We start from the raw sequence: 26,093 nt of genomic DNA, 5'->3' as shown, positions 1-26,093 counted from the left end.
AGCGGTACCGGAGTGCCAGTAACAGGTACCGGAGCGCCAGTAACAGGTACCGGAGCGCCAGTAACAGCGGTACCGGAGCGCCAGTAACAGCGGTACCGGAGCGCCAGTAACAGGTACCGGAGTGCCAGTAACAGGTACCGGAGTGCCAGTAACAGCGGTACCGGAGTGCCAGTAACAGCGGTACCGGAGTGCCAGTAACAGATACCGGAGTGCCAGTAACAGCGATACCGGAGCGCCAGTAACAGCGGTACCGGAGTGCCAGTAACAGCGGTACCGGAGCGCCAGTAACAGCGGTACCGGAGCGCCAGTAACAGGTACCGGAGTGCCAGTAACAGCCGTACCGGAGTGCCAGTAACAGCGGTACCGGAGTGCCAGTAACAGGTACTGGAGTGCCAGTAACAGGTACCGGAGTGCCAGTAACAGCGGTACCGGAGTGCCAGTAACAGCGGTACCGGAGCGCCAGTAACAGGTACCGGATTGCCAGTAACAGGTACCGGAGTGCCAGTAACAGCGGTACCGGAGTGCCAGTAACAGGTACCGGAGCGCCAGTAACAGGTACCGGATTGCCAGTAACAGCGGTACCGGAGTGCCAGTAACAGCGGTACCGGAGTGCCAGTAACAGCGGTACCGGAGTGCCAGTAACAGCCGTACCGGAGCGCCAGTAACAGGTACCGGAGTGCCAGTAACAGCGGTACCGGAGTGCCAGTAACAGCGGTACCGGAGTGCCAGTAACAGCGGTACCGGAGTGCCAGTAACAGATACCGGAGTGCCAGTAACAGCGATACCGGAGCGCCAGTAACAGCGGTACCGGAGTGCCAGTAACAGCGGTACCGGAGCGCCAGTAACAGCGGTACCGGAGCGCCAGTAACAGGTACCGGAGTGCCAGTAACAGCTGTACCGGAGTGCCAGTAACAGCGGTACCGGAGTGCCAGTAACAGGTACCGGAGTGCCAGTAACAGGTACCGGAGTGCCAGTAACAGCGGTACCGGAGTGCCAGTAACAGCGGTACCGGAGTGCCAGTAACAGCGGTACCGGAGCGCCAGTAACAGGTACCGGATTGCCAGTAACAGGTACCGGAGTGCCAGTAACAGCGGTACCGGAGTGCCAGTAACAGGTACCGGAGCGCCAGTAACAGGTACCGGATTGCCAGTAACAGGTACCGGAGTGCCAGTAACAGCCGTACCGGAGTGCCAGTAACAGCGGTACCGGAGTGCCAGTAACAGGTACCGGAGTGCCAGTAACAGGTACCGGAGTGCCAGTAACAGCGGTACCGGAGTGCCAGTAACAGCGGTACCGGAGTGCCAGTAACAGCGGTACCGGAGTGCCAGTAACAGCGGTACCGGAGCGCCAGTAACAGGTACCGGATTGCCAGTAACAGGTACCGGAGTGCCAGTAACAGCGGTACCGGAGTGCCAGTAACAGGTACCGGAGCGCCAGTAACAGGTACCGGAGTGCCAGTAACAGCCGTACCGGAGTGCCAGTAACAGCGGTACCGGAGTGCCAGTAACAGGTACCGGAGTGCCAGTAACAGGTACCGGAGTGCCAGTAACAGCGGTACCGGAGTGCCAGTAACAGCGGTACCGGAGTGCCAGTAACAGCGGTACCGGAGCGCCAGTAACAGGTACCGGATTGCCAGTAACAGGTACCGGAGTGCCAGTAACAGCGGTACCGGAGTGCCAGTAACAGGTACCGGAGCGCCAGTAACAGGTACCGGATTGCCAGTAACAGGTACCGGAGTGCCAGTAACAGCGGTACCGGAGCGCCAGTAACAGCGGTACCGGAGTGCCAGTAACAGCCGTACTGGAGCGCCAAGTCTAGGACAAAAAGGCTTCTCAACAGTTTTTACCCCCAAGCCATAAGACTCCTGAACATGTAATCAAATGGCTATCCGGACTATTTGCATTGTGTGCCCCCCCAACCCCTCTGTTACGCTACTGCTACTCTCTGTTTATCATATATGCATAGTCACTTTAACTATACATTCATGTACATACTACCTCAATTGGGCCGACCAACCAGTGCTCCCGCACATTGGCTAACCAGGCAATCTGCATTGTGTCCCACCACCCGCCAACCCCTCTTTTACGCTACTGCTACTCTCTGTTCATCATATATGCATAGTCACTTTAACCATATCTACATACTACCTCAATCAGCCTGACTAACCGGTGTCTGTATGTAGCCTCGCTACTTTTATAGCCTCGCTACTGTATATAGCCTCTCTACTGCATATAGCCTCTCTACTGCATATAGCCTCTCTACTGCATATAGCCTCTCTACTGCATATAGCCTCTCTACTGTATATAGCCTCTCTACTGTATATAGCCTCTACTGTATATAGCCTCTCTACTGTATATAGCCTCTACTGTATATAGCCTCTCTACTGTATATAGCCTCTCTACTGTATATAGCCTCTACTGTATATAGCCTCTCTACTGTATATAGCTTCTACTGTATACAGCCTCTCTACTGTATATAGCCTCTCTACTGTATATAGCCTCTCTACTGTATATAGCCTCTCTACTGTATATAGCCTCTCTACTGTATATAGCCTCTACTGTATATAGCCTCTCTACTGTATATAGCCTCTACAGTATATAGCCTCTCTACTGTATATAGCCTCTCTACTGTATATAGCCTCTACAGTATATAGCCTCTCTACTGTATATAGCCTCTCTACTGTATATAGCCTCTACTGTATATAGCCTCTCTACTGTATATAGCCTCTACAGTATATAGCCTCTCTACTGTATATAGCCTCTCTACTGTATATAGCCTCTCTACTGTATATAGCCTCTCTACTGTATATAACCTCTCTACTGTATATAGCCTCTCTACTGTATATAGCCTCTCTACTGTATATAGCCTCCCTACTGTATATAGCCTCTCTACTGTATATAGCCTCTCTACTGTATATATCCTCTCTACTGTATATAGCCTCTCTACTGTATATATCCTCTCTACTGTATATAGCCTCTCTACTGTATATAGCCTCTCTACTGTATATATCCTCTACTGTATATAGTCTCTCTACTGTATATAGTCTCTCTACTGTATATAGCCTCTCTACTGTATATAGCCTCTACTGTATATAACCTCTCTACTGTATATAGCCTCTCTACTGTATATAGCCTCTCTACTGTATATAACCTCTCTACTGTATATAGCCTCTCTACTGTATATAACCTCTCTACTGTATATAGCCTCTCTACTGTATATAGCCTCTACTGTATATAACCTCTCTACTGTATATATCCTCTCTACTGTATATATCCTCTCTACTGTATATAGCCTCTCTACTGTATATAGCCTCTCTACTGTATATAGCCTCTACTGTATATAGCCTCTCTACTGTATATAGCCTCTCTACTGTATATAGCCTCACTACTGTATATAGCCTCTCTACTGTATATAGCCTCTCTACTGTATATAGCCTCTACTGTATATAGTCTCTCTACTGTATATAGCCTCTCTACTGTATATAGCCTCTACTGTATATAGCCTCTCTACTGTATATAGCCTCTCTACTGTATATAGCCTGTCTTTTTACTGTTGTTTAATTTTTTTACTTACCTATTGTTCACCTAATACCTTTTTTGCACTGTTGGTTAGAGCCTGTAAGTAAACATTTCACTGTAAGGTCTACTACACCTGTTGTATTCAGCATTTCACTGTGAGGTCTACTACACCTGTTGTATTCAGCATTTCACTGTAAGGTCTACTACACCTGTTGTATTCAGCATTTCACTGTGAGGTCTACTACACCTGTTGTATTCAGCATTTCACTGTGAGGTCTACTACACCTGTTGTATTCAGCATTTCACTGTGAGGTCTACTACACCTGTTGTATTCAGCATTTCACTGTAAGGTCTACTACACCTGTTGTATTCAGCATTTCACTGTGAGGTCTACTACACCTGTTGTATTCAGCATTTCACTGTGAGGTCTACTACACCTGTTGTATTCAGCATTTCACTGTGAGGTCTACTACACCTGTTGTATTCAGCATTTCACTGTAAGGTCTACTACACCTGTTGTATTCAGCATTTCACTGTGAGGTCTACTACACCTGTTGTATTCAGCATTTCACTGTAAGGTCTACTACACCTGTTGTATTCAGCATTTCACTGTGAGGTCTACTACACCTGTTGTATTCAGCATTTCACTGTAAGGTCTACTACACCTGTTGTATTCAGCATTTCACTGTAAGGTCTACTACACCTGTTGTATTCAGCATTTCACTGTGAGGTCTACTACACCTGTTGTATTCAGCATTTCACTGTAAGGTCTACTACACCTGTTGTATTCAGCATTTCACTGTAAGGTCTACTACACCTGTTGTATTCAGCATTTCACTGTAAGGTCTACTACACCTGTTGTATTCAGCATTTCACTGTAAGGTCTACTACACCTGTTGTATTCAGCATTTCACTGTGAGGTCTACTACACCTGTTGTATTCAGCATTTCACTGTAAGGTCTACTACACCTGTTGTATTCAGCATTTCACTGTGAGGTCTACTACACCTGTTGTATTCAGCATTTCACTGTAAGGTCTACACCTGTTGTATTCAGCATTTCACTGTGAGGTCTACTACACCTGTTGTATTCAGCATTTCACTGTAAGGTCTACTACACCTGTTCTATTCAGCATTTCACTGTAAGGTCTACTACACCTGTTGTATTCAGCATTTCACTGTGAGGTCTACTACACCTGTTGTATTCAGCATTTCACTGTAAGGTCTACTACACCTGTTGTATTCAGCATTTCATTGTAAGGTCTACTACACCTGTTGTATTCAGCATTTCACTGTGAGGTCTACTACACCTGTTGTATTCAGCATTTCACTGTAAGGTCTACTACACCTGTTGTATTCAGCATTTCACTGTAAGGTCTACTACACCTGTTGTATTCAGCATTTCACTGTAAGGTCTACTACACCTGTTGTATTCAGCATTTCACTGTAAGGTCTACTACACCTGTTGTATTCAGCATTTCACTGTGAGGTCTACTACACCTGTTGTATTCAGCATTTCACTGTGAGGTCTACTACACCTGTTGTATTCAGCATTTCACTGTGAGGTCTACTACACCTGTTGTATTCAGCATTTCACTGTGAGGTCTACTACACCTGTTGTAGTCAGCATTTCACTGTAAGGTCTACTACACCTGTTGTATTCAGCATTTCACTGTAAGGTCTACTACACCTGTTGTATTCAGCATTTCACTGTAAGGTCTACTACACCTGTTGTATTCGGCACATGTGACAAATAAACTTTGATTTGATTTGATACTGTCACAAAGTTAACTAAAAAGCAGCATTCCCCAAGAGAGGATGGCTTTCACTTCAGCAGTGACAAATTCATGAACTTCTTTGAGGAAAAGATCATGATCATTAGAAAGCAAATTACAGACTCCTCTTTAAATCTGCCTATTCCTCCAAAGCGCAGTTGTCCTGAGTCTGCACAACTCTGCCAGGATCTAGGATCAAGGGAGACAAGTGTTTTAATACTATATCTCTTGACACATTAGTGAAAATAATCATGGCCTCTAAACCTTCAAGCTGCATACTGGACCCTATTCCAACTAAACTACTGAAAGAGCTGCTTCCTGTGCTTGGCCCTCCTATGTTGAACATAATAAATGGCTCTCTATCCACCGGATGTGTACCAAACTCACTAAAAGTGGCAGTAATAAGCCTCTCTTGAAAAAGCCAAACCTTGACCCATAAAATCTAAAAAACTAATCGGCCTATATTGACTCTCCCATTCCTCTCAAAAATGTTTGATAAAGCTGTTGCGCAGCAACTCACTGCCTTCCTGAAGACAAACAATGTATACGAAACGCTTCAGTCTGGTTTTAGACCCCATCATAGCACTGAGACTGCACTTGTGAAGGTGGTAAATTACCTTTTAATGACGTCAGACCGAGGCTCTGCATCTGTCCTCGTGCTCCTAGATCTTAGTGCCGCTTTTGATACCATCGATCACCACATTCTTTTGGAGAGATTGGAAACCCAAATTGGTCTACACGGACAAGTTTTGGCCTGGTTTAGATCTTATCTGTCAGAAAGATATCAGTTTGTCTCTGTGGATGGTTTGTCCTCTGACAAATCAACTGTAAATTTCGGTGCTCCGTTTTAGGACCACTATTGTTTTCACTATATATTTTACCTCTTGGTGATGTCATTCGGAAACATAATGTTAACTTTCACTGCTATGCGGACAACACACAGCTGTACATTTCAATGACACGTCCACTGGGATTCTCTGCCTCAAACCCTATTACAGGGGCTGAGTCACTGGCTTACTGGTGCTCTTCCATGGCGTCCCTAGGAGGGGTGCGTCACTTGAGTGGGTTGAGCCACTGACGTGATCATCCTGTCCGGATTGGCGCCCCCCCCTTGAGTTCGTGCCGTTGGGGAGATCTTCGTGGGCTACGCTCGGCCTTGTCTCAGGATGGTAAGAACAGTTGAAGATATCCCTCTAGTGGTGTGGGGGCTGTGCTTTGGCAAAGTGGGTGGGGTTATATCCCGCCTGTTTGGCCCTGTCCGGGGGTATCGTCGGACAGTGTCTCCCGACCCCTGTCTCAGCCCCGTCTCAGCCTACTGCTACTAATACTATGACTACTGCTACTACTACTGCTACCTCCACTACTACAGCTGCTACTACTACTACTATTACTGCTACTACTGCTGCTGCTACCTCTACTACTAATAATAATAACAATTATACCGCTACTACTACTACCTCTGCTACTACTACTACTACTGCTACCTCCACTACTACAGCTACTACTGCTTCTACCTCTGCTACTACTACTATTACTGCTGCTGCTACTACTACTACCACTACCTCTACTACTGCTGCTACTACTGCTACCACTACCTCTACTACTGCTGCTGCTACTGCTGCTGCTACTGCTACTATTACTGCTGCTGCTACTGCTACTATTATTGCTACTACTACTACCTCTGCTACTACTACTACTACTGCTACCTCCACTACTACAGCTGCTACTACTACTACTATTACTGCTACTACTGCTGCTGCTACCTCTACTACTAATAATAATAACAATAATACCGCTACTACTACTACCTCTGCTACTACTACTACTACTGCTACCTCCATTACTACAGCTGCTACTACTACTACTATTACTGCTACTACTGCTTCTACCTCTGCTACTACTACTATTACTGCTGCTGCTACTACCACTACCTCTACTACTACTACTACTACTGCTACTACTACTACCTCTGCTACTACTACTACTACTGCTACCTCCATTACTACAGCTGCTACTACTACTACTACTGCTGCTGCTGCTACTATTATTGCTACTACTATTACTGCTACTACTACTACTACTACTGCTACCTCCACTACTACAGCTGCTACTACTACTACTACTGCTGCTATTGCTTCTGCCACTACTACTGACACTACTGCTACTGTTACAATTGCTACTACTGTTGCTTCTGCTACTTATGCTACTGCTTCTACCACTACTATATTTTATTTTATTTTTTATTTTATTTAACCTTTATTTAACTAGACAAGTCAGTTAAGAACAAATTCTTATTTACAATGACGGCCTACCAAAAGGCAAAAGACCTCCTACGGGGTTGGGGGGCTGGGATTTAAAAATTTTTTTAAATAACATATAAACATAGGACAAAACACACATCACGACAAGAGAGACAACACAACACTACATAAAGAGAGACCTAAGACAACAATATAGCATGGCAGCAACACATGACAACACAGCATGATAACAACACAACATGACAACAACATGGCAGCAACACAACATGACAGCATGGTAGCAACACAACATGGTAGCAGCACAAAACATGGTACAAACATTATTGGGCACAGACAACAGCACAAAGGTCAAGAAGGTAGAGACAACAACACATCACGCAAAGCAGCCACAAGTGTCAGTAAGAGTGTCCATGATTGAGTCTTTGAATGAAGAGATGGAGATAAAACTGTCCAGTTTGAGTGTTTGTTGCAGCTCGTTCCAGTCGCTAGCTGCAGCGAACTGAAAAGAGGAGCGACCCAGGGATGTGTGTGCTTTGGGGATCTTCAACAGAATGTGACTGGCAGAACGGGAGTTGTATGTGGAGGATGAGGGCTGCAGTAGATATCTCAGATAGGGGGGAGTGAACGGGTGTTGTATGTGGAGGATGAGGGCTGCAGTAGATCTCTCAGAAAGGGGGGAGTGAGGCCTAAGGGGGTTTTATAAATAAGCATCAACATGGGTCTTGTGACGGGTATACAGAGATGACCAGTTTACAGAGGAGTATAGAGTGATGTGTCCTATAAGGAGCGTTGGGGGCCAATCTGACGATATACAGAGATGACCAGTTTACAGAGGAGTATAGAGTGCCGCTCTAGCCGCTCGACACCCTTTCCTGCTGATCTATAAATGACGTCTCTGTAATCTAGCATGGGTAGGATGGTCATCTGAATCAGGGTTAGTTTGGCAGCTGGGGTGAAAGAGGAGCGATTACGATTGAGGAAACCAAGTCTAGATTTAACTTTTGCCTGCAGCTTTGATATCTGCTGAGAGAAGGACAGTGTACTGTCTAGCCATACTCCCAAGTACTCATATGAGGTGACTACCTCAAGTTCTAAACCCTCAGTTTACTATTTCTGCTGCCACTACTATTACTGCTACTACTACTACTACTGCTACTAATAATAATACTACTACTGCTTATACTGCCACTACCTCTGCTACTACTACTATTACTGCTGCTGCTACTATTACTACTGCTGCCTCTTCTACTATTGCTACTACTACTACTTATGCTACTGCTTTTAACTGCTACTTCTACTGCTGATACTACTACTGCTACCTCTACTACTACTACTACTGCATCTACTACCTCTGCTACTACTACTATTACTGCTGCTACTACATCTACTGATACTAGTACTACTGCTACCTCTGCTACTTCCACTACTGCTTCTACTATTACTTCTAGTACTGCTACCTCTACTACTACTTCTGCTGCTACTTCTACCTCTACTTCTACTGCTGCTACGACTACTACTACTGCTCTACTGCTGCTACTAATGTTACTACCTCTACTGTTACTATTGCTACTAATACTGCTGCTACTACTGCTGTTACTTTTAGTACTGCTACTTCCACTGCTAGTACTGTTGCTACTGCTACCTCTACTACTTCTACTACTGCTGCTTCTACTACTGATACTACTGTTACTACTGCTGCTACTACTGTTGCTGCTACTGCTACTACTGCTACTGCTTCTACTACCTCTGCTGCTACTGCTACTATTACTGCTACTGTTACTACTGCTACCTCTACTACTACTGATACCTCGACTACTACTGCTGCTGCTAATGTTACTACTGATACTACTACTAGTACTGATACTACTACTGCTGCTGTTACTACTACCTCCACAAAAACAAATAATACTACTACTACTGCTTCTACTACCTCTGCTACTACTACTATTACTGCTGTTGTTACTACTGCTACCTCTACTACTACTGATACCTCGACTACTACTGCTGCTGCTAATGTTACTACTGATACTACTACTAGTACTGATACTACTACTACTACTGCTGCTGTTACTACTACCTCTACTACTGCTTCCACAAAACAAATAATACTACTACTTCTACTACCTCTGCTGCTACTACTACTTCTATTACTGCTGCTGTTACTACTGCTATCTCTACTAATACTGATACCTCTACTACAGTCGTGGCCAAAAGTTTTGAGAATGACAGAAATATTCATTTTCACAAAGTCGAATTACAGACTGGAAGCTTCAAAAGGAGGGTGGTGCTTGGAATCATTGTTCTTCCTCTGTCAAACATGGTTACCTGCAAGGAAACACGTGCCGTCATCATTGCTTTGCACAAAAAGGGCTTCACAGGCAAGGATATTGCTGCCAGTGAGATTGCACCTAAATCAACCATTTATCGGATCATCAAGAACTTCAAGGAGAGAGGTTCAATTGTTGTGAAGAAGGCTTCAGGGCGCCCAAGAAAGTCCAGCAAGCGCCAGGACCATCTCCTAAAGTTGATTCAGCTGCGGGATCGGGGCACCACCAGTACAGAGCTTGCTCAGGAATGGCAGCAGGCAGGTGTGAGTGCATCTGCACACACAGTGAGGCAAAGACCTTTGGAGGATGGCCTGGTGTCAAGAAGGGCAGCAAAGAATCCACTTCTCTCCATGAAAAACTTCAGGGACAGACTGATATTCTGCAAAAGGTACAGGGATTGGACTGCTGAGGACTGGGGTAAAGTCATTTTCTTTAATGAATCCCCTTTCTGATTGTTTGGGGCATCCGGAAAAAAGCTTGTCCGGAGAAGACAAGGTGAGCGCTACCATCAGTCCTGTGTCATGCCAACAGTAAAGCATCCTGAGACCATTCATGTGTGGGGTTCCTTCTCAGCCAAGGGAGTGGGCTCACTCACAATTTTGCCGAAGAACACAGCCATGAATAAAGAATGGTACCAACACATCCTCCGAGAGCAACTTCTCCCAACCATCCAGGGACAGTTTGGTGACGAACAATGCCTTTTCCAGCATGATGGAGCACCTTGCCATAAGGCAAAGTGATAACTAAGTGGCTCGGGGAACAAAACATTGATATTTTGGGTCCATGGCCAGGAAACTCCCCAGACCTTAATCCCATTGAGAACTTGTGGTCAAGCCTCAAGAGGCAGGTGGACAAACAAAAACCCACAAATTCCGACAAACTCCAAGCATTTATTATGCAAGAATGGGCTGCCATCAGTCAGGATGTGGCCCAGAAGTTAATTGACAGCATGCCAGGGCGGATTGCAAAGGTCTTGAAAAAGAAGGGTCAACACTGCAGCATCATCAGACTGAGCTTGTTGTCATTGCAGGCAATCTCAACGCTGTGTGTTACAGGGAAGACATCCTCCTCCCTCATGTGGTACCCTTCCTGCAGGCTCATCCTGACATGACCCTCCAGCATGACAATGCCACCAGCCATACTGCTCGTTCTGTGCGTGATTTCCTGCAAGACAGGAATGTCAGTGTTCTACCATGGCCAGCGAAGAGCCCGGATCTCAATCCCATTGAGCACGTCTGGGACCTGTTGGATCGGAGGGTGAGGGCTAGGGCCATTCCCCCCAGAAATGTCTGGGAACTTGCAGGTGCCTTGGTGGAAGAGTGGGGTAACATCTCACAGCAAGAACTGGCAAATCTGGTGCAGTCCTTGAGGAGGAGATGCACTGCAGTACTTAATGCAGCTGGTGGCCACACCAGATACTGACTGTTACTTTTGATTTTGACGCCACCGTTGTTCAGGGACACGTTATTCCATTTCTGTTAGTCACATGTCTGTGGAACTTGTTCAGTTTATGTCTCAGTTGTTGAATCTTGTGATGTTCATACAAGTATTTACACACGTTAAGTTTGCTGAAAATAACACAGTTGACAGTGAGAGGACGTTTATTTTTTTGCTGAGTTTATTATAACTGCTGCTGCTACTACTTCTGCTGTTACTGTGACCTCTACTACTTCTGCTGTTACTGTGACCTCTACTGCTGCTGCTGTTACTGTGACCTCTACTGCTACTGCTGCTGCTGTTACTGTGACCTCTACTGCTGCTGCTGTTACTGTGACCTCTACTGCTACTGCTGCTGCTGTTACTGTGACCTCTACTGCTGCTGCTGCTGTTACTGCTGCTGCTGTTACTGTGACCTCTACTGCTGCTGCTGTTACTGTGACCTCTACTGCTGCTGCTGTTACTGTGACCTCTACTGCTGCTGCTGTTACTGTGACCTCTACTGCTGCTGCTGTTACTGTGACCTCTACTGCTACTGCTGCTGTTACTGTGACCTCTACTGCTACTGCTGCTGTTACTGTGACCTCTACTGCTGCTGCTGTTACTGTGACCTCTACTGCTACTGCTGCTGTTACTGTGACCTCTACTGCTACTGCTGCTGTTACTGTGACCTCTACTGCTACTGCTGCTGTTACTGTGACCTCTACTGCTGCTGCTGTTACTGTGACCTCTACTGCTGCTGCTGTTACTGTGACCTCTACTGCTGCTGCTGTTACTGTGACCTCTACTGCTACTGCTGCTGTTACTGTGACCTCTACTGCTGCTGCTGTTACTGTGACCTCTACTGCTGCTGCTGTTACTGTGACCTCTACTGTACTGCTGCTGTTACTGTGACCTCTACTGTACTGCTGCTGTTACTGTGACCTCTACTGCTGCTGCTGTTACTGTGACCTCTACTGCTACTGCTGCTGTTACTGTGACCTCTACTGCTGCTGCTGTTACTGTGACCTCTACTGCTACTGCTGCTGTTACTGTGACCTCTACTACCTCTACTACTTCTGCTGTTACTGCTGCTTTTCTACTACTGTTTCAAAAAGAAAAAAAATGGAACCCTTATTTTACCAGGTAAGTTGACTGAGAACACATTCTCATTTACAGCAACGGCCTGGGGAATAGTTTCAGGGGAGATGAATGAGACAATTGTAAACTGGGGATGATTAGGTGGCCATGATGGTATGAGGGACAGATTGGGAATTTAGCCAGGACACCGGGGTTAATTAACACCCCTACTATTACAATAAGTGTGATGGGATCTTTAGTGACCACAGAGAGTCAGGACACCCGTTTACGTCCCATCCGAAAGATGGCACCCTATACAGGGCAATGTCTCCAATCACTGCCCTGGGGCATTGGGATATTTAAAAAAAAAAAATTCGACTAGAGGAAAGGGTGCCCCCTACTGGCCCTCCAACACCACTGCTGCTACTACTACTGCTACTATTGATACTGATACTACTGTTACTATTGCTACTACTGATGCTACTGCTGCTACTGCTACCTCCTCTACTACTGCTACTGTTATTACTGCTACTGCTAGTACTGCTACTGTTACTACTGCCACTACTGCTACTACTTCTGCTACTGTTACTACTGCTACTACTACTGCTTCTGCTACTACTACTGCTTCTGCTACTGCTACTACTGCTACGACTACTACTGCTACCTCTACTACTACTTATTCTGTTACTGCTACCTCCTCTACTACTGCTACTACTCCTACTAATACTGCTACTACTTCTGATACTGTTACTACTGCTACTACTTCTGCTGCTTCTGCTACTGCTACTGTTACTACTGCTACTACTTCTACTACTGCTACGACTACTACTGCTACCTCTACTACTACTTATTCTGTTACTACTGCCTCCAATACTACTGCTACTACTGCTACGACTACTGCTTCTACTACTATTACTGCTACTGTTACTACTGCTACTACTTCTACTACTGCTACGACTACTACTGCTACCTCTACTACTACTTATTCTGCTACTGCTACCTCCAATACTACTGCTACTACTACTACGACTACTGCTTCTACTACTATTACTGCTACTGTTACTACTGCTACTACTTCTACTACTGCTACGACTACTACTGCTACCTCTACTACTACTTATTCTGCTACTGCTACCTCCACTACTACTGCTACTACTACTACTACTACTACTACTGTTACGACTACTACTGCTACCTCCACTACTACTGCTACTACTACTACTACTACTGTTACGACTACTACTGCTACCTCCACTACTACTGCTACTGTTACGACTACTACTGCTACCTCCACTACTACTGCTACTACTACTACTACTACTGCTACGACTACTAATTCTTCTACTACTACTGCTACCTTTAATGCTACCTCTGCTACTACTACTGTTACTACTGCTACTACTACTTTGACTACTGCTACCTCTACTACTGCTGCTGCTACTGTTATGACTACTACTACTTCTGCTACCTCTACTACTACTATTGCTGCTACCTCTACTACAACTGCTGCTACCTCTTCAACTAATGCTACTATTGATACGACTGCTGATACTACTATTACTACAACTACTACTACTTCCACTACTACTTCTATTACTACTATACTATTACTACAACTACTACTACTTCCACTACTACTTCTATTACTACTATACTATTACTACAACTACTACTACTTCCACTACTACTTCTATTACTACTATGCTATTGCTACTACTACTACTACTACTACTATCACTACTACTACTGCTAAGCAACATTTATTCAGTTGAAGTCGAAAGTTTACATACACCTTAGCCAAATACATTTAAACTCAGTTTTTCACAATTCCTGACATTTAATCTCTGTAAAAATGCCCTGTCTTAGGTCAGTTAGGATCACCACTTTATTTTAAGAATGTGAAATGTCAGAATAATAGTAGAGATAATTCTTTATTTCAGCTTTTATTTCTTTCGTCACATTCCCAGTGGGTCAGAAGTTTACATACACTCAATTAGTATTTGGTAGCATTGCCTTGAAATTCTTTAACTTGGGTCAAACGTTTCGGGTAGCCTTCCACAAGCTTCAAACAATAAGTTGGGTGAATTTTGGCCCATTCCTCCTGACAGAGCTGGTGTAACTGAGTCAGGTTTGTAGGCCTCCTTGCTCACACACGCTTTTTCAGTTCTGCCCACACATTCTCTATAGGATTGAGGTCAGGGCTTTATGATGGCCACTCCAATACTTTGACTTTGTTGTCCTTAAACGATTGTGCCACAACTAACGAGTCTGGAAGTATGCTTGGGGTCATTGTCCATTTGGAAGACCCATTTGCGACCAAGCTTTAACTTCCTGACTGATGTCTTGAGATGTTGCTTCAATATATCCACATACTTTTACTTCCTCATGATGCCATCTATTTTGTGAAGTGCACCAGTCCCTCCTGCAGTAAAGTACCCCCACAACATGATGCTGCCAACCCCGTGCTTCACGGGTGGGATGGTGTTCTTTGGCTTGCAAGCCTCCCCTTTTTCCTCCAAACATAACGATGGTCATAATGGTCAAACATTTCTATTTTTGTTTCATCAGACCAGAGGACATTTCTCCAAAATGTATGATCTTTATCCCCATGTGCAGTTGCAAACCGTAGTCTGGCTTTTTAATGGCGGTTTTGGAGCAGTGGCTTCTTCCTTGCTGAGCGGCCTTTCAGGTTATGTCGATATAGGACTCGTTTTACTGTGGATATAGATACTTTTGTACCTGTTTCCTCCAGCATCTTCACAAGGTCCTTTGCTGTTGTTCTGGGATTGATTTGCATTTTTCGCACCAAAGTACGTTCATCTCTAGGAGACAGAACACGTCTCCTTCCTGAGCGGTATGACGGCTGCATAGTGCCATGGTGTTTATACTTGCGTACTATTGTTTGTACAGATGAACGTGGTACCTTCAGGCGTTTGGAAATTGCTCCCAAGGATGAACCAGACTTGTGGAGGTCTACAATTTCTTTTCTGAGGTCTTGGCTGATTTCTTTTGATTTTCTCGTGATGTCAAGCAAAGGGGCACTGAGTTTGAAGGTAGGCCTTGAAATACATCCACAGGTACACCTCCAATTGACTCAAATGATGTCAACTATCAGAAGCTTCTAAAGCCATTACATCATTTTCTGGAGTTTTCCAAGCTGTTTAAAGGCACAGTCAACTTAGTGTATGTAAACTTCTGACCCACTGGAATTGTGATACAGTGAATTATAAGTGAAATAATCTGTCTGTAAACAATTGTTGGAAAAAGGACTTGTATAAATTACTTGTAATTACTCATGCACAAAGTAGATGTCCTAACTGACTTGCCAAAACTATAGTTTAACAAGACATTTGTGGAGTGGTTGAAAAACAAGTTTTAATGATTCCAACCTAAGTGGATGTAAACTTCCGACTTCAACTGTATACTAACAGTGAATAATGTGAAGTTTTATTTCCTTAAATATTCTGATCTATCTTTAGAGAGCTTAATATTCTGACCTATCTTGGAGAGATAAATACTCTGATGTATCCTGGAGAGATAAATACTCTGATCTATCCTGGAGAGATAAATACTCTGATCTATCTTTAGAGAGATAAATACTCTGATCTATCTTTAGAGAGATAAATACTCTGATCTATTTTGGAGAGATAAATATTCTGATCCATTTTGGAGAGATAAATATTCTGATCCATTTTGGAGAGATAAATATTCTGATCAATCTTTGGAGAGATAAATACTCTGATCTATTTTAGAGAGATAAATATTCTGATCTATTTTAGAGAGATAAATACTCTGATCCAGTTTGGAGAGATAAATATTCTGATCTATTTTTGGAGAGATTAATATTCTGACCTGTCTTGGAGAGATAAATATTCTGATCTATCCTGGAGAGATAAATACTCTGATCTATCTTGGAGAGATACATATTCTGATCTATCCTGGAGAGATACATATTCTGATCTATCTTTGGAGAGATAAATATTCTGATCTATCTTTGGAGAGATAAATATTCTGATCTATCTTTGGAGAGATAAATATTCTGATCCATTTTGGAGAGATAAATATTCTGATCCATTTTGGAGAGATAAATATTCTGATCTATCTTTGGAGAGATAAATATTCTGATCTATCTTTGGAGAGATAAATATTCTGATCCATTTTGGAGAGATAAATATTCTGATCTATCTTTGGAGAGATAAATATTCTGATCTATCTTTGGAGAGATAAATATTCTGATCTATCTTTGGAGAGATAAATATTCTGATCTATCCTGGAAAGATTAATATTCTGATCTATCCTGGAGAGATTAATACTCTGATCTATCCTGGAGAGATAAATACTCTGATCTATCCTGGAGAGATTAATATTCTGATCTATCCTGGAGAGATTAATATTCTGATCTATCCTGGAGAGATTAATATTCTGACCTATCTTTAGAGAGATAAATACTCTGATCTATCCTGGAGAGATAAATATTCTGATCTATCCTGGAGAGATTAATATTCTGACCTATCTTTAGAGAGATAAATATTCTGATCTATCCTGGAGAGATTAATATTCTGATCTATCCTGGAGAGATTAATATTCTGACCTATCTTTAGAGAGATAAATACTCTGATCTATCCTGGAGAGATTAATATTCTGATCTATCCTGGAGAGATTAATATTCTGACCTATCTTTAGAGAGATAAATATTCTGATCTATCCTGGAGAGATTAATATTCTGATCTATCCTGGAGAGATTAATATTCTGATCTATCCTGGAGAGATTAATATTCTGACCTATCTTTGGAGAGATAAATATTCTGATCTATCTTTGGAGAGATAAATATTCTGATCTATCTTTGGAGAGATAAATATTCTGATCCATTTTGGAGAGATAAATATTCTGATCCATTTTGGAGAGATAAATATTCTGATCTATCTTTGGAGAGATAAATATTCTGATCTATCTTTGGAGAGATAAATATTCTGATCCATTTTGGAGAGATAAATATTCTGATCTATCTTTGGAGAGATAAATACTCTGATCTATCCTGGAGAGATAAATATTCTGATCTATCCTGGAGAGATTAAAGCGTCCTGTAGGGGAAACAGCATCAGGTCCAATTTACACACTACAGATTATGATGAATAATCTCTGGTAAAGACAGAACAATTTAACCTGGAGTTACACAGGTTTATTTTAAATTCATATATTCCAGATCAGAGGATGAGGTTTAGGAAACTCTTTAGGTCAGTGATTATTATCATGACCAGGCTTTATGTGTGTTAGCAGGCTGCTCTGACACAGAGCTCACTAACATAACACCAGCACTTGACCGTCATCTATAATGGCCTATCATTAAGGATTACATCGGAGGGTTAAATCTTGTTCAAATCCATTAAATGGAAATAATTTAATGAATTGCTATTCATGTAGTCCATGCATGTCTTTAGAAGAGGGTTAACAGGCACATACCATGCCCCCCATTTATCTTCAGCATTTGTACTGTTAGGGACCTAAACTGAGATATGCTTAACATCCTGACTGTCCTACAATCTAAGATAGATGCTCTCAATCTCACACAAATTATCAGGGAACCTACCAGGTACAACCCTAAATCCGTAAATACGGACACCCTCATAGATGTCATTCTAACCAACCTGCCCTCTAAATATACCTCTGCTGTTTTCAACCAAGATCTCAGCGATCACTGCCTCATTGCCTGCGTCCGTAATGGGTCCGCGGTCAAACGACCACCCCTCATCACAGCCAAACGCTCCCTAAAACACTTCTGTGAGCAGGCCTTTCTAATCAACCTGGCCCGCGTATCCTGGAAGGATATTGACCTCATCATGTCAGTAGAGGATACCTGGTTATTCTTTAAAAGTGTCTTCCTCCCTATCTTAATTAAGCATGCCCCATTCAAAAAATGTAGAACTAAGAACAGATATAGCCCTTGGTTCACTCCAGACCCGACTGCCCTTGACCAGCACAAGAACATCCTGTGGCGTACTGCACTAGCATCGAATAACCCCCGCGATATGCAACTTTTCAGGGAAGTTAGGAACCAATATACACAGGCAGTTAGGAAAGCAAAGGCTAGCTTTTTCAAATAAAAATTTGCATCCTGTAGCACAATCTCCAAAATGTTCTGGGACTGTTAAATCCATGGAGAATAAGAGCACCTCCTCCCAGCTGCCCACTGCACTGAGGCTAGGAAACACTGTCACCACCCATAATCGAGAATTTCAATAAGCATTTTTCTACGGCTGGCCATGCTTTCCACCTTCCACAGAATTTCTCTAAAATTATTCCCGCAATTGTTGCAACCCCTATTACTAGCCTGTTCAACCTCGCTTTCGTATCATCTGAGATCCCCAAAGATTGGAAAGCTGCTGCGGTCATCCCCCTCTTCAAAGGGGGAGACACTCTAGACCCAAACTGTTACAGACCTATATCTATCCGACCCTGCCTTTCTAAGGTCTTCAAAAGCCAAGTTAACAAACAGATCCCCGACCATTTTGAATCCCACTGTACCTTCTCCGCTATGCAATCTGGTTTCCAAGCTGGTCATGGGTGCACCGCAGCCACGCTCAAGGTCCTAAACGACATCATAACCACCATCGATAAAAGACAATACTGTGCAGCCGTCTTCATTGACCTGATGTAACAGTGTAGGTTCCGTCCCTCTCTTCGCCCCAACCTGGGCTCGAACCAGGGACCCTCTGCACACATCAACAACTGACACCCACGAAGCATCGTTACCCATCGCGCCACAAAAGCCACGGCCCTTGCAACGCAAGGGGAACAACCACTTCAGGTCTCAGAGCAAGTGACGTCACCGATTGAAACGCAATTAGCGCGCACCACCACTAACTAACTAGCCATTTCACATCGGTTACACTCACCCCCCTTTTGACCTCCTCCTTTTCCGCAGCAACCAATGATCCGGGTCAACAGCATCAATGTAACAGTGTAGGTTCCGTCCCTCTCATTGGTTACACTGGCCAAGGCTTTTGACTCTGTCAATCACAGCATTCTTATCGGCAGACTCAACAGCCTTGGTTTCTCAAATGACTGCCTCGCCTGGTTCACCAACTACTTCTCAGACAGAGTTCAGTGTGTCAAATCGGAGGGCCTGTTGTCCGGACCTCTGGCAGTCTCTATGGGGGTGCCACAGGGTTCAATTCTTGGGCTGACTCTTTTCTCTGTATACATCAATGATGTCGCTCCTGCTGTGGGTGATTCTCTGATCCACCTCTACGCAGACGACACCATTCTGTATACTTCTGGCCCTTCTTTGGACACTGTGTTAACTAACCTCCAGACGAGCTTCAATGCCATACAACTCTCCTTCCGTGGCCTCCAACTGCTCTTAAATGTAAGTAAAACTAAATGTATGATCTTCAATCAATCGCTGCCCGCACCTGCCCGCCCGTCCAGCATCACTACCCTGGACGGTTCTGACTTAGAATATGTGGACAACTACAAATACCTAGGTGTCTGGTTAGACTGTAAACTCTCCTTCCAGACATTTACATTACATTTACGTTATTTAGCAGACTCACATTAAACATATCCAATCCAAAATTAAATCTAGAAATGGCTTCCTATTTCGCAACAAAGCATCCTTCACTCATGATGCCAAACATACCCTTGTAAAACTGACTATCCTACCGATCCTTGACTTCGGTGATGTCATTTACAAAATAGCCTCCAACACTCTACTCAGCAAATTGGATGCAGTCTATCACAGTACCATCTATTTTGTCTCCAAAGCCCCATATACTACCCACCACTGCGACCTGTATGCTCTCGTTGGCTGGCTCTCGCTTCATATTCGTCGCCAAACCCACTGGCTCCAGGTCATCTATAAGTCTTTGCTAGGTAAAGCCCCGCCTTATCTCAGCTCACTGGTCACCATAGCAGCACCCACCCGTAGCACGTGCTCCAGCAGGTATATTTCACTGGTCATCCCCAAAGCCAATTCCTCCTTTGGTCGCCTCTCCTTCCAGTTCTCTGCTGCCAATGACTGGAACGAATTGCAAAAATCACTGAAGCTGGAGACTCATATCTCCCTCACCAACTTTAAGCATCAGCTGTCAGAGCAGCTTACCGATCACTGTACCTGTACACAGCCCATCTGTAAATAGCCCATCCCAACTACCTCATCCCCATATTGTTATTTATTTTATTTTTTAAGTTCTTTTTTTGCTCCTTTGCACCCCAGTATCATTCACATTCATCTTCTGCACATCTATCACTCCAGTGTTTAATTGCTATTTTGTAATTATTTTGCCACTATGGCCTATTTATTGCCTTACCTCCCTAATCTTACTTCATTTGAACACACTGTATATAGACTTTTCTATTGTGTTATTGACTGTACGTTTGTTTATCCCATGTGTAACTCTGTGTTGTTGTTTGTGTCACACTGCTTTGCTTTATCTTGGCCAGGTCGCAGTTGCAAATGAGAACTTGTTCTCAACTGGCCTACCTGGTTAAGTAAAGGTGAAATATATATATTTTTAAATGCTTATCTCATTTATGGTGCTGGGAGTTACTGCCCCCAAAATCCACATTGTAAGTCCCACATCCATACATACGCAGGTAACCCATGAAGAGTAATGGATGGTGTTAAATATAAACACAACATGTTCAGGCATCTACAACCATTTACACTGAAACGGACTAAATAACGTTTCTAGTTTATACTTTTTACGCTATCATTAATTCAGCGATAAAAACATAACCAAATCATTTCTTTAAAGAAATACTACATATATAGAAATACTGTGTGTAAACATTCTAATTTCAGTGAAACATAATAATGTCCAAAAGCAAAATCATACTCTGCTAAATATAATCCCCGAAGAAAAATTAGGAATGGATTGCATATTCTACAGGTTATTTCCCTGTAATCCCTTGATTATCCCTCGATATTCCCTTGAATATCCCTCGACATTCCCTTGATTATCCCTCGACATTCCCTTGATTATCCCTCGCTATTCCCTTGATTATCCCTCGATATTCCCTTGATTATCCCTCGATATTCCCTTGATTATCCCTCGCTATTCCCTTGATTATCCCTCGATATTCCCTTGATTATCCCTCGATATTCCCTTGATTATCCCTCGATATTACCTTGATTATCCCTCTGAATATCCCTCGATATTCCCGATATTCCCTTGATTATCCCTCGATATTCCCCTTAGAATATGGAATCCCTTCCTAGGGTACATTTTATAAACTCATGTGATATTGTATATTGAACAGCGACATATGTTATACTAACAAGGATCGGTATAATGTGATATTTCCTCTGTAAACCAAATGGATGAGAGGCTTTATGAAGAGTAGCAATACAGAACAACTACCTGAATGAATGGCATGTAGCATGTTATATAGCATGTTGTAGCATGTTAATGTAGACAATGCCTGTCCCCATAGGTCTGCTATATATGTTAATGTAGACCATGCCTGTCCCCATAGGTCTGCTATATGTAATTCTTTACTTTATCAACACTGACACAGATTAATTCCAACAATTTATAAATAATGACATAGTTGTTATAATTGTAATTGTATTAAATATACTTCTACTGTATAGCATTTTCTCATCCTGAATGTGTTGTTTCTCTATAGCACAGTCACAGTGGGGCCAGTCTATATTTCTCTATAGCACAGTCACAGTGGAGCCAGTCTATATTTCTCTATAGCACAGTCACAGTGGGACCAGTCTATATTTCTCTATAGCACAGTCACAGTGGGGCCAGTCTATATTTCTCTATAGCACAGTCACAGTGGGGCCAGTCTATATTTCTCTATAGCACAGTCACAGTGGGACCAGTCTATATTTCTCTATAGCACAGTCACAGTGGGACCAGTCTATATTTCTCTATAGCACAGTCACAGTGGGGCCAGTCTATATTTCTCTATAGCACAGTCACAGTAGGACCAGTCTATATTTCTCTATAGCACAGTCACAGAGTGGCCAGTCTATACTTCTCTATAGCACAGTCACAGTGGGGCCAGTCTATATTTCTCTATAGCACAGTCACAGTGGGACCAGTCTATATTTCTCTATAGCACAGTCACAGTGGAGCCAGTCTATATTTCTCTATAGCACAGTCACAGTGTGGCCAGTCTATATTTCTCTATAGCACAGTCACAGTGGGGCCAGTCTATATTTCTCTATAGCACAGTCACAGTGGGGCCAGTCTATATTTCTCTATAGCACAGTCACAGTGGGGCCAGTCTATATTTCTCTATAGCACAGTCACAGTAGGACCAGTCTATATTTCTCTATAGCACAGTCACAGTGTGGCCAGTCTATATTTCTCTATAGCACAGTCACAGTGGGGCCAGTCTATATTTCTCTATAGCACAGTCACAGTGGGGCCAGTCTATATTTCTCTATAGCACAGTCACAGTGGGACCAGTCTATATTTCTCTATAGCACAGTCACAGTGGAGCCAGTCTATATTTCTCTATAGCACAGTCACAGTGGGACCAGTCTATATTTCTCTATAGCACAGTCACAGTGGGGCCAGTCTATATTTCTCTATAGCACAGTCACAGTGGGACCAGTCTATATTTCTCTATAGCACAGTCACAGTGGAGCCAGTCTATATTTCTCTATAGCACAGTCACAGTGGGACCAGTCTATATTTCTCTATAGCACAGTCACAGTAGGACCAGTCTATATTTCTCTATAGCAAAGTCACAGTGTGGCCAGTCTATATTTCTCTATAGCACAGTCACAGTGGAGCCAGTCTATATTTCTCTATAGCACAGTCACAGTGGGGCCAGTCTATATTTCTCTATAGCACAGTCACAGTGGGACCAGTCTATATTTCTCTATATGAATACATTAAATAGAGACTTTTTTATTTTGTTTTGGAGGTGGTGTGTAAATTTAAACATTGTCAAGTATGCTTTAAAATACTGAACTGATTTAAAACTTAACTCCTATTTAACGTCACCTGCATGAAAATCTTATTTTATGTATTTGCCATGTCTTTGATTTATTTAGCAAATCAAATCACATCCTAAACTATCTTTGATATGAATAGACTGCATTAAATTAACAAAATAATGTAATTTGTGACTGTAGGCTATTCCTCATACCTGAGAAAAAAAATAGTTTAGTTTATATTAAATAACTCACATGATGTAGGAGGACAATGAACAGGAATGATCTTGGCGTTTTCATGGTTGCTGTCTCCTCTCTGAGTTTATTTAGGATGAATGGCGATGAAATCCCCTTCGGAATGTTTTGGGAAAAGAAGATGCCATTACTGCCATCAGCTGCGGAGGACACACAGGCAAACACTTTGTAGATATGTAATCATAATATCATTCAAAATGATAACCACATGGCATTTCATATGTATCCCGGCATTACTGTCAATCATAACGTTCATGGTATAATAAGCACAAAAACTAAAGTAGTCTGAGTTTGAATGCTTATGCTTATAAATACATTTTGAGTAAAAATATCCTTGAAATTTTTGCTGTAAACTGTGTTTGAATAAGCTACATGCATTAATATAAAGACATTAAAATGCACCTTACCTTTTTCTCAATGCAGTATGCTAGGCTCTTTCGGTTAGATCGGAACAGACGGTGAATCCATCCTCTCCATGCACTTCGGGAAAGCAGTCTCCCCAGTTTCCACAATGCTCTGACTTAACTGGGTTTATTGTTCTGAAGCAGAGACCTATTTTCTATCCGGGGGAAAAAAACAGAGAATTCTGCCCAAATACATTTTCCAGTGACTGCATTCAGTGTCTTGATTGAGACAATAAGTCCAGCCTTAAAGCCGCTTTGCATCTGCTTTAAAATAAATAAATAAATAAATATATATATTTACCCAAGCAGCAATGTCATAATGCCATTACACATTGTCTTGGTGAAATTATGTTTTACAGCAGAGAACAACCCGGTGTTGCGCTCTAGAACCTAGAACCTAGAACCTAGTTACTTCTGGAGTGCGCGGTTTGGGGGTATGCTCTGGAGTGTGCGGTTTGGCGGTATGCTCTGGAGTGTGTGGTTTGGGGGTATGCTCTGGAGTGCGTGGTTTGGGGGTATGCTCTGGAGTGCGTGGTTTGGGGGTATGCTCTGGAGTGAGTGGTTTGGGGGTATGCTCTGGAGTGCGCGGTTTGGGGTATGCTCTGGAGTGCGCGGTTTGGGGGTATGCTCTGGAGTGCGCGGTTTGGGGGTATGCTCTGGAGTGCGCGGTTTGGAGGTATGCTCTGGAGTGCGTGGTTTGGGGGTATGCTCTGGAGTGCGTGGTTTGGGGGTATGCTCTGGAGTGCGTGGGTTGGGGGTATGCTCTGGAGTGTGCGGTTTGGGGGTATGCTCTGGAGTGCGCGGTATGCTCTGGAGTGCGCGGTATGCTCTGGAGTCGCGGTATGCTCTGGAGTGTGTGGTTTGGGGGTATGCTCTGGAGTGCGTGGTTTAGGGGTATGCTCTGGAGTGCGCAGTATGCTCTGGAGTGCGCGGTTTGGGGGTATGCTCTGGAGTGCGCGGTTTGGGTGTATGCTCTGGAGTGCGCGGTTTGGAGGTATGCTCTGGAGTGCGTGGTTTGGGGGTATGCTCTGGAGTGCGTGGTTTGGGGGTATGCTCTGGAGTGTGCGGTTTGGGGGTATGCTCTGGAGTGCGCGGTATGCTCTGGAGTGCGCGGTATGCTCTGGAGTGTGTGGTTTGGGGGTATGCTCTGGAGTGCGTGGTTTGGGGGTATGCTCTGGAGTGCGTGGTTTGGGGGTATGCTCTGGAGTGCGTGGTTTGGGGGTATGCTCTGGAGTGCGTGGTTTGGGCGTATGCTCTGGAGTGCGCGGTTTGGGGGTATGCTCTGGAGTGCGTGGTTTGGGGGTAGCGGTTTTGGGGGTATGCTCTGGAGTGCGTGGTTTGGGGGTATGCTCTGGAGTGCGTGGTTTGGGATGCGTGTTTTGGGGGTATGCTCTGGAGTGTGCGGTTTGGGGGTATGCTCTGGAGTGCGCGGTATGCTCTGGAGTGCGCGGTATGCTCTGGAGTGTGTGGTTTGGGGGTATGCTCTGGAGTGCGTGGTTTGGGGGTATGCTCTGGAGTGCGTGGTTTGGGGGTATGCTCTGGAGTGCGTGGTTTGGGGGTATGCTCTGGAGTGCGTGGTTTGGGCGTATGCTCTGGAGTGCGCAGTTTGGGGGTATGCTCTGGAGTGCGTGGTTTGGGGGTATGCGTGTTTTGGGGGTATGCTCTGGAGTGCGTGGTTTGGGGGTATGCTCTGGAGTGCGTGGTTTGGGGGTATGCGTGTTTTGGGGGTATGCTCTGGAGTGAGCGGTTTGGGGGTATGCTCTGGAGTGCGTGGTATGTGTGGTTTGGGGGTATGCTCTGGAGTGCGTGGTATGTGTGGTTTGGGGGTATGCTCTGGAGTGCGCGGTTTGGGGGTATGCTCTGGAGTGCGTGGTATGTGTGGTTTGGGGGTATGCTCTGGAGTGCGTGGTTTGGGGGTATGCTCTGGAGTGCGTGGTTTGGGGGTATGCTCTGGAGTGCGTGGTATGTGTGGTTTGGGGGTATGCTCTGGAGTGCGTGGTTTGGGGGTATGCTCTCCTCTGTAGTTGTCACAATGCATACTATCTGTTTTCTGAGTGCATGGAGAGACAGAGATCTCCCTTTGAAGTCTACCTAGGAGGAATTTGGAGCTTGTAAGGAGCGAGATGTCATGGTTCTCAACTTCTGTTTAGGATCAAAT

At 43.9% G+C, this 26,093-nt stretch overlaps 1 protein-coding gene across 1 annotated transcript in view; it reads right to left on the bottom strand.

The window, feature by feature from the left end:
* The window catches only part of LOC106582579 (neurexophilin-2), a 50,459-nt gene extending 26,187 nt beyond the window's left edge, over positions 1-24,272 (bottom strand). The window contains exons 1-2 of the mRNA XM_014165804.2: positions 23,939-24,272; positions 23,532-23,671 (exon numbers count right to left, since the gene is read on the bottom strand). Coding sequence (XP_014021279.2) covers positions 23,532-23,576 — 45 coding nt within the window. The 5' untranslated portion in view covers positions 23,577-23,671; positions 23,939-24,272. The remainder of the gene's footprint in view (positions 1-23,531; positions 23,672-23,938) is intronic.
* Positions 24,273-26,093: the final 1,821 nt, after the last annotated feature.

This window comes from Salmo salar, chromosome ssa21, assembly GCF_905237065.1.
Source record: "Salmo salar chromosome ssa21, Ssal_v3.1, whole genome shotgun sequence".
Lineage (NCBI taxonomy): Eukaryota > Metazoa > Chordata > Actinopteri > Salmoniformes > Salmonidae > Salmo > Salmo salar.
Note: the sequence above shows the minus strand (reverse complement) of the source record. Positions and strands in the feature narration are given on the sequence as shown.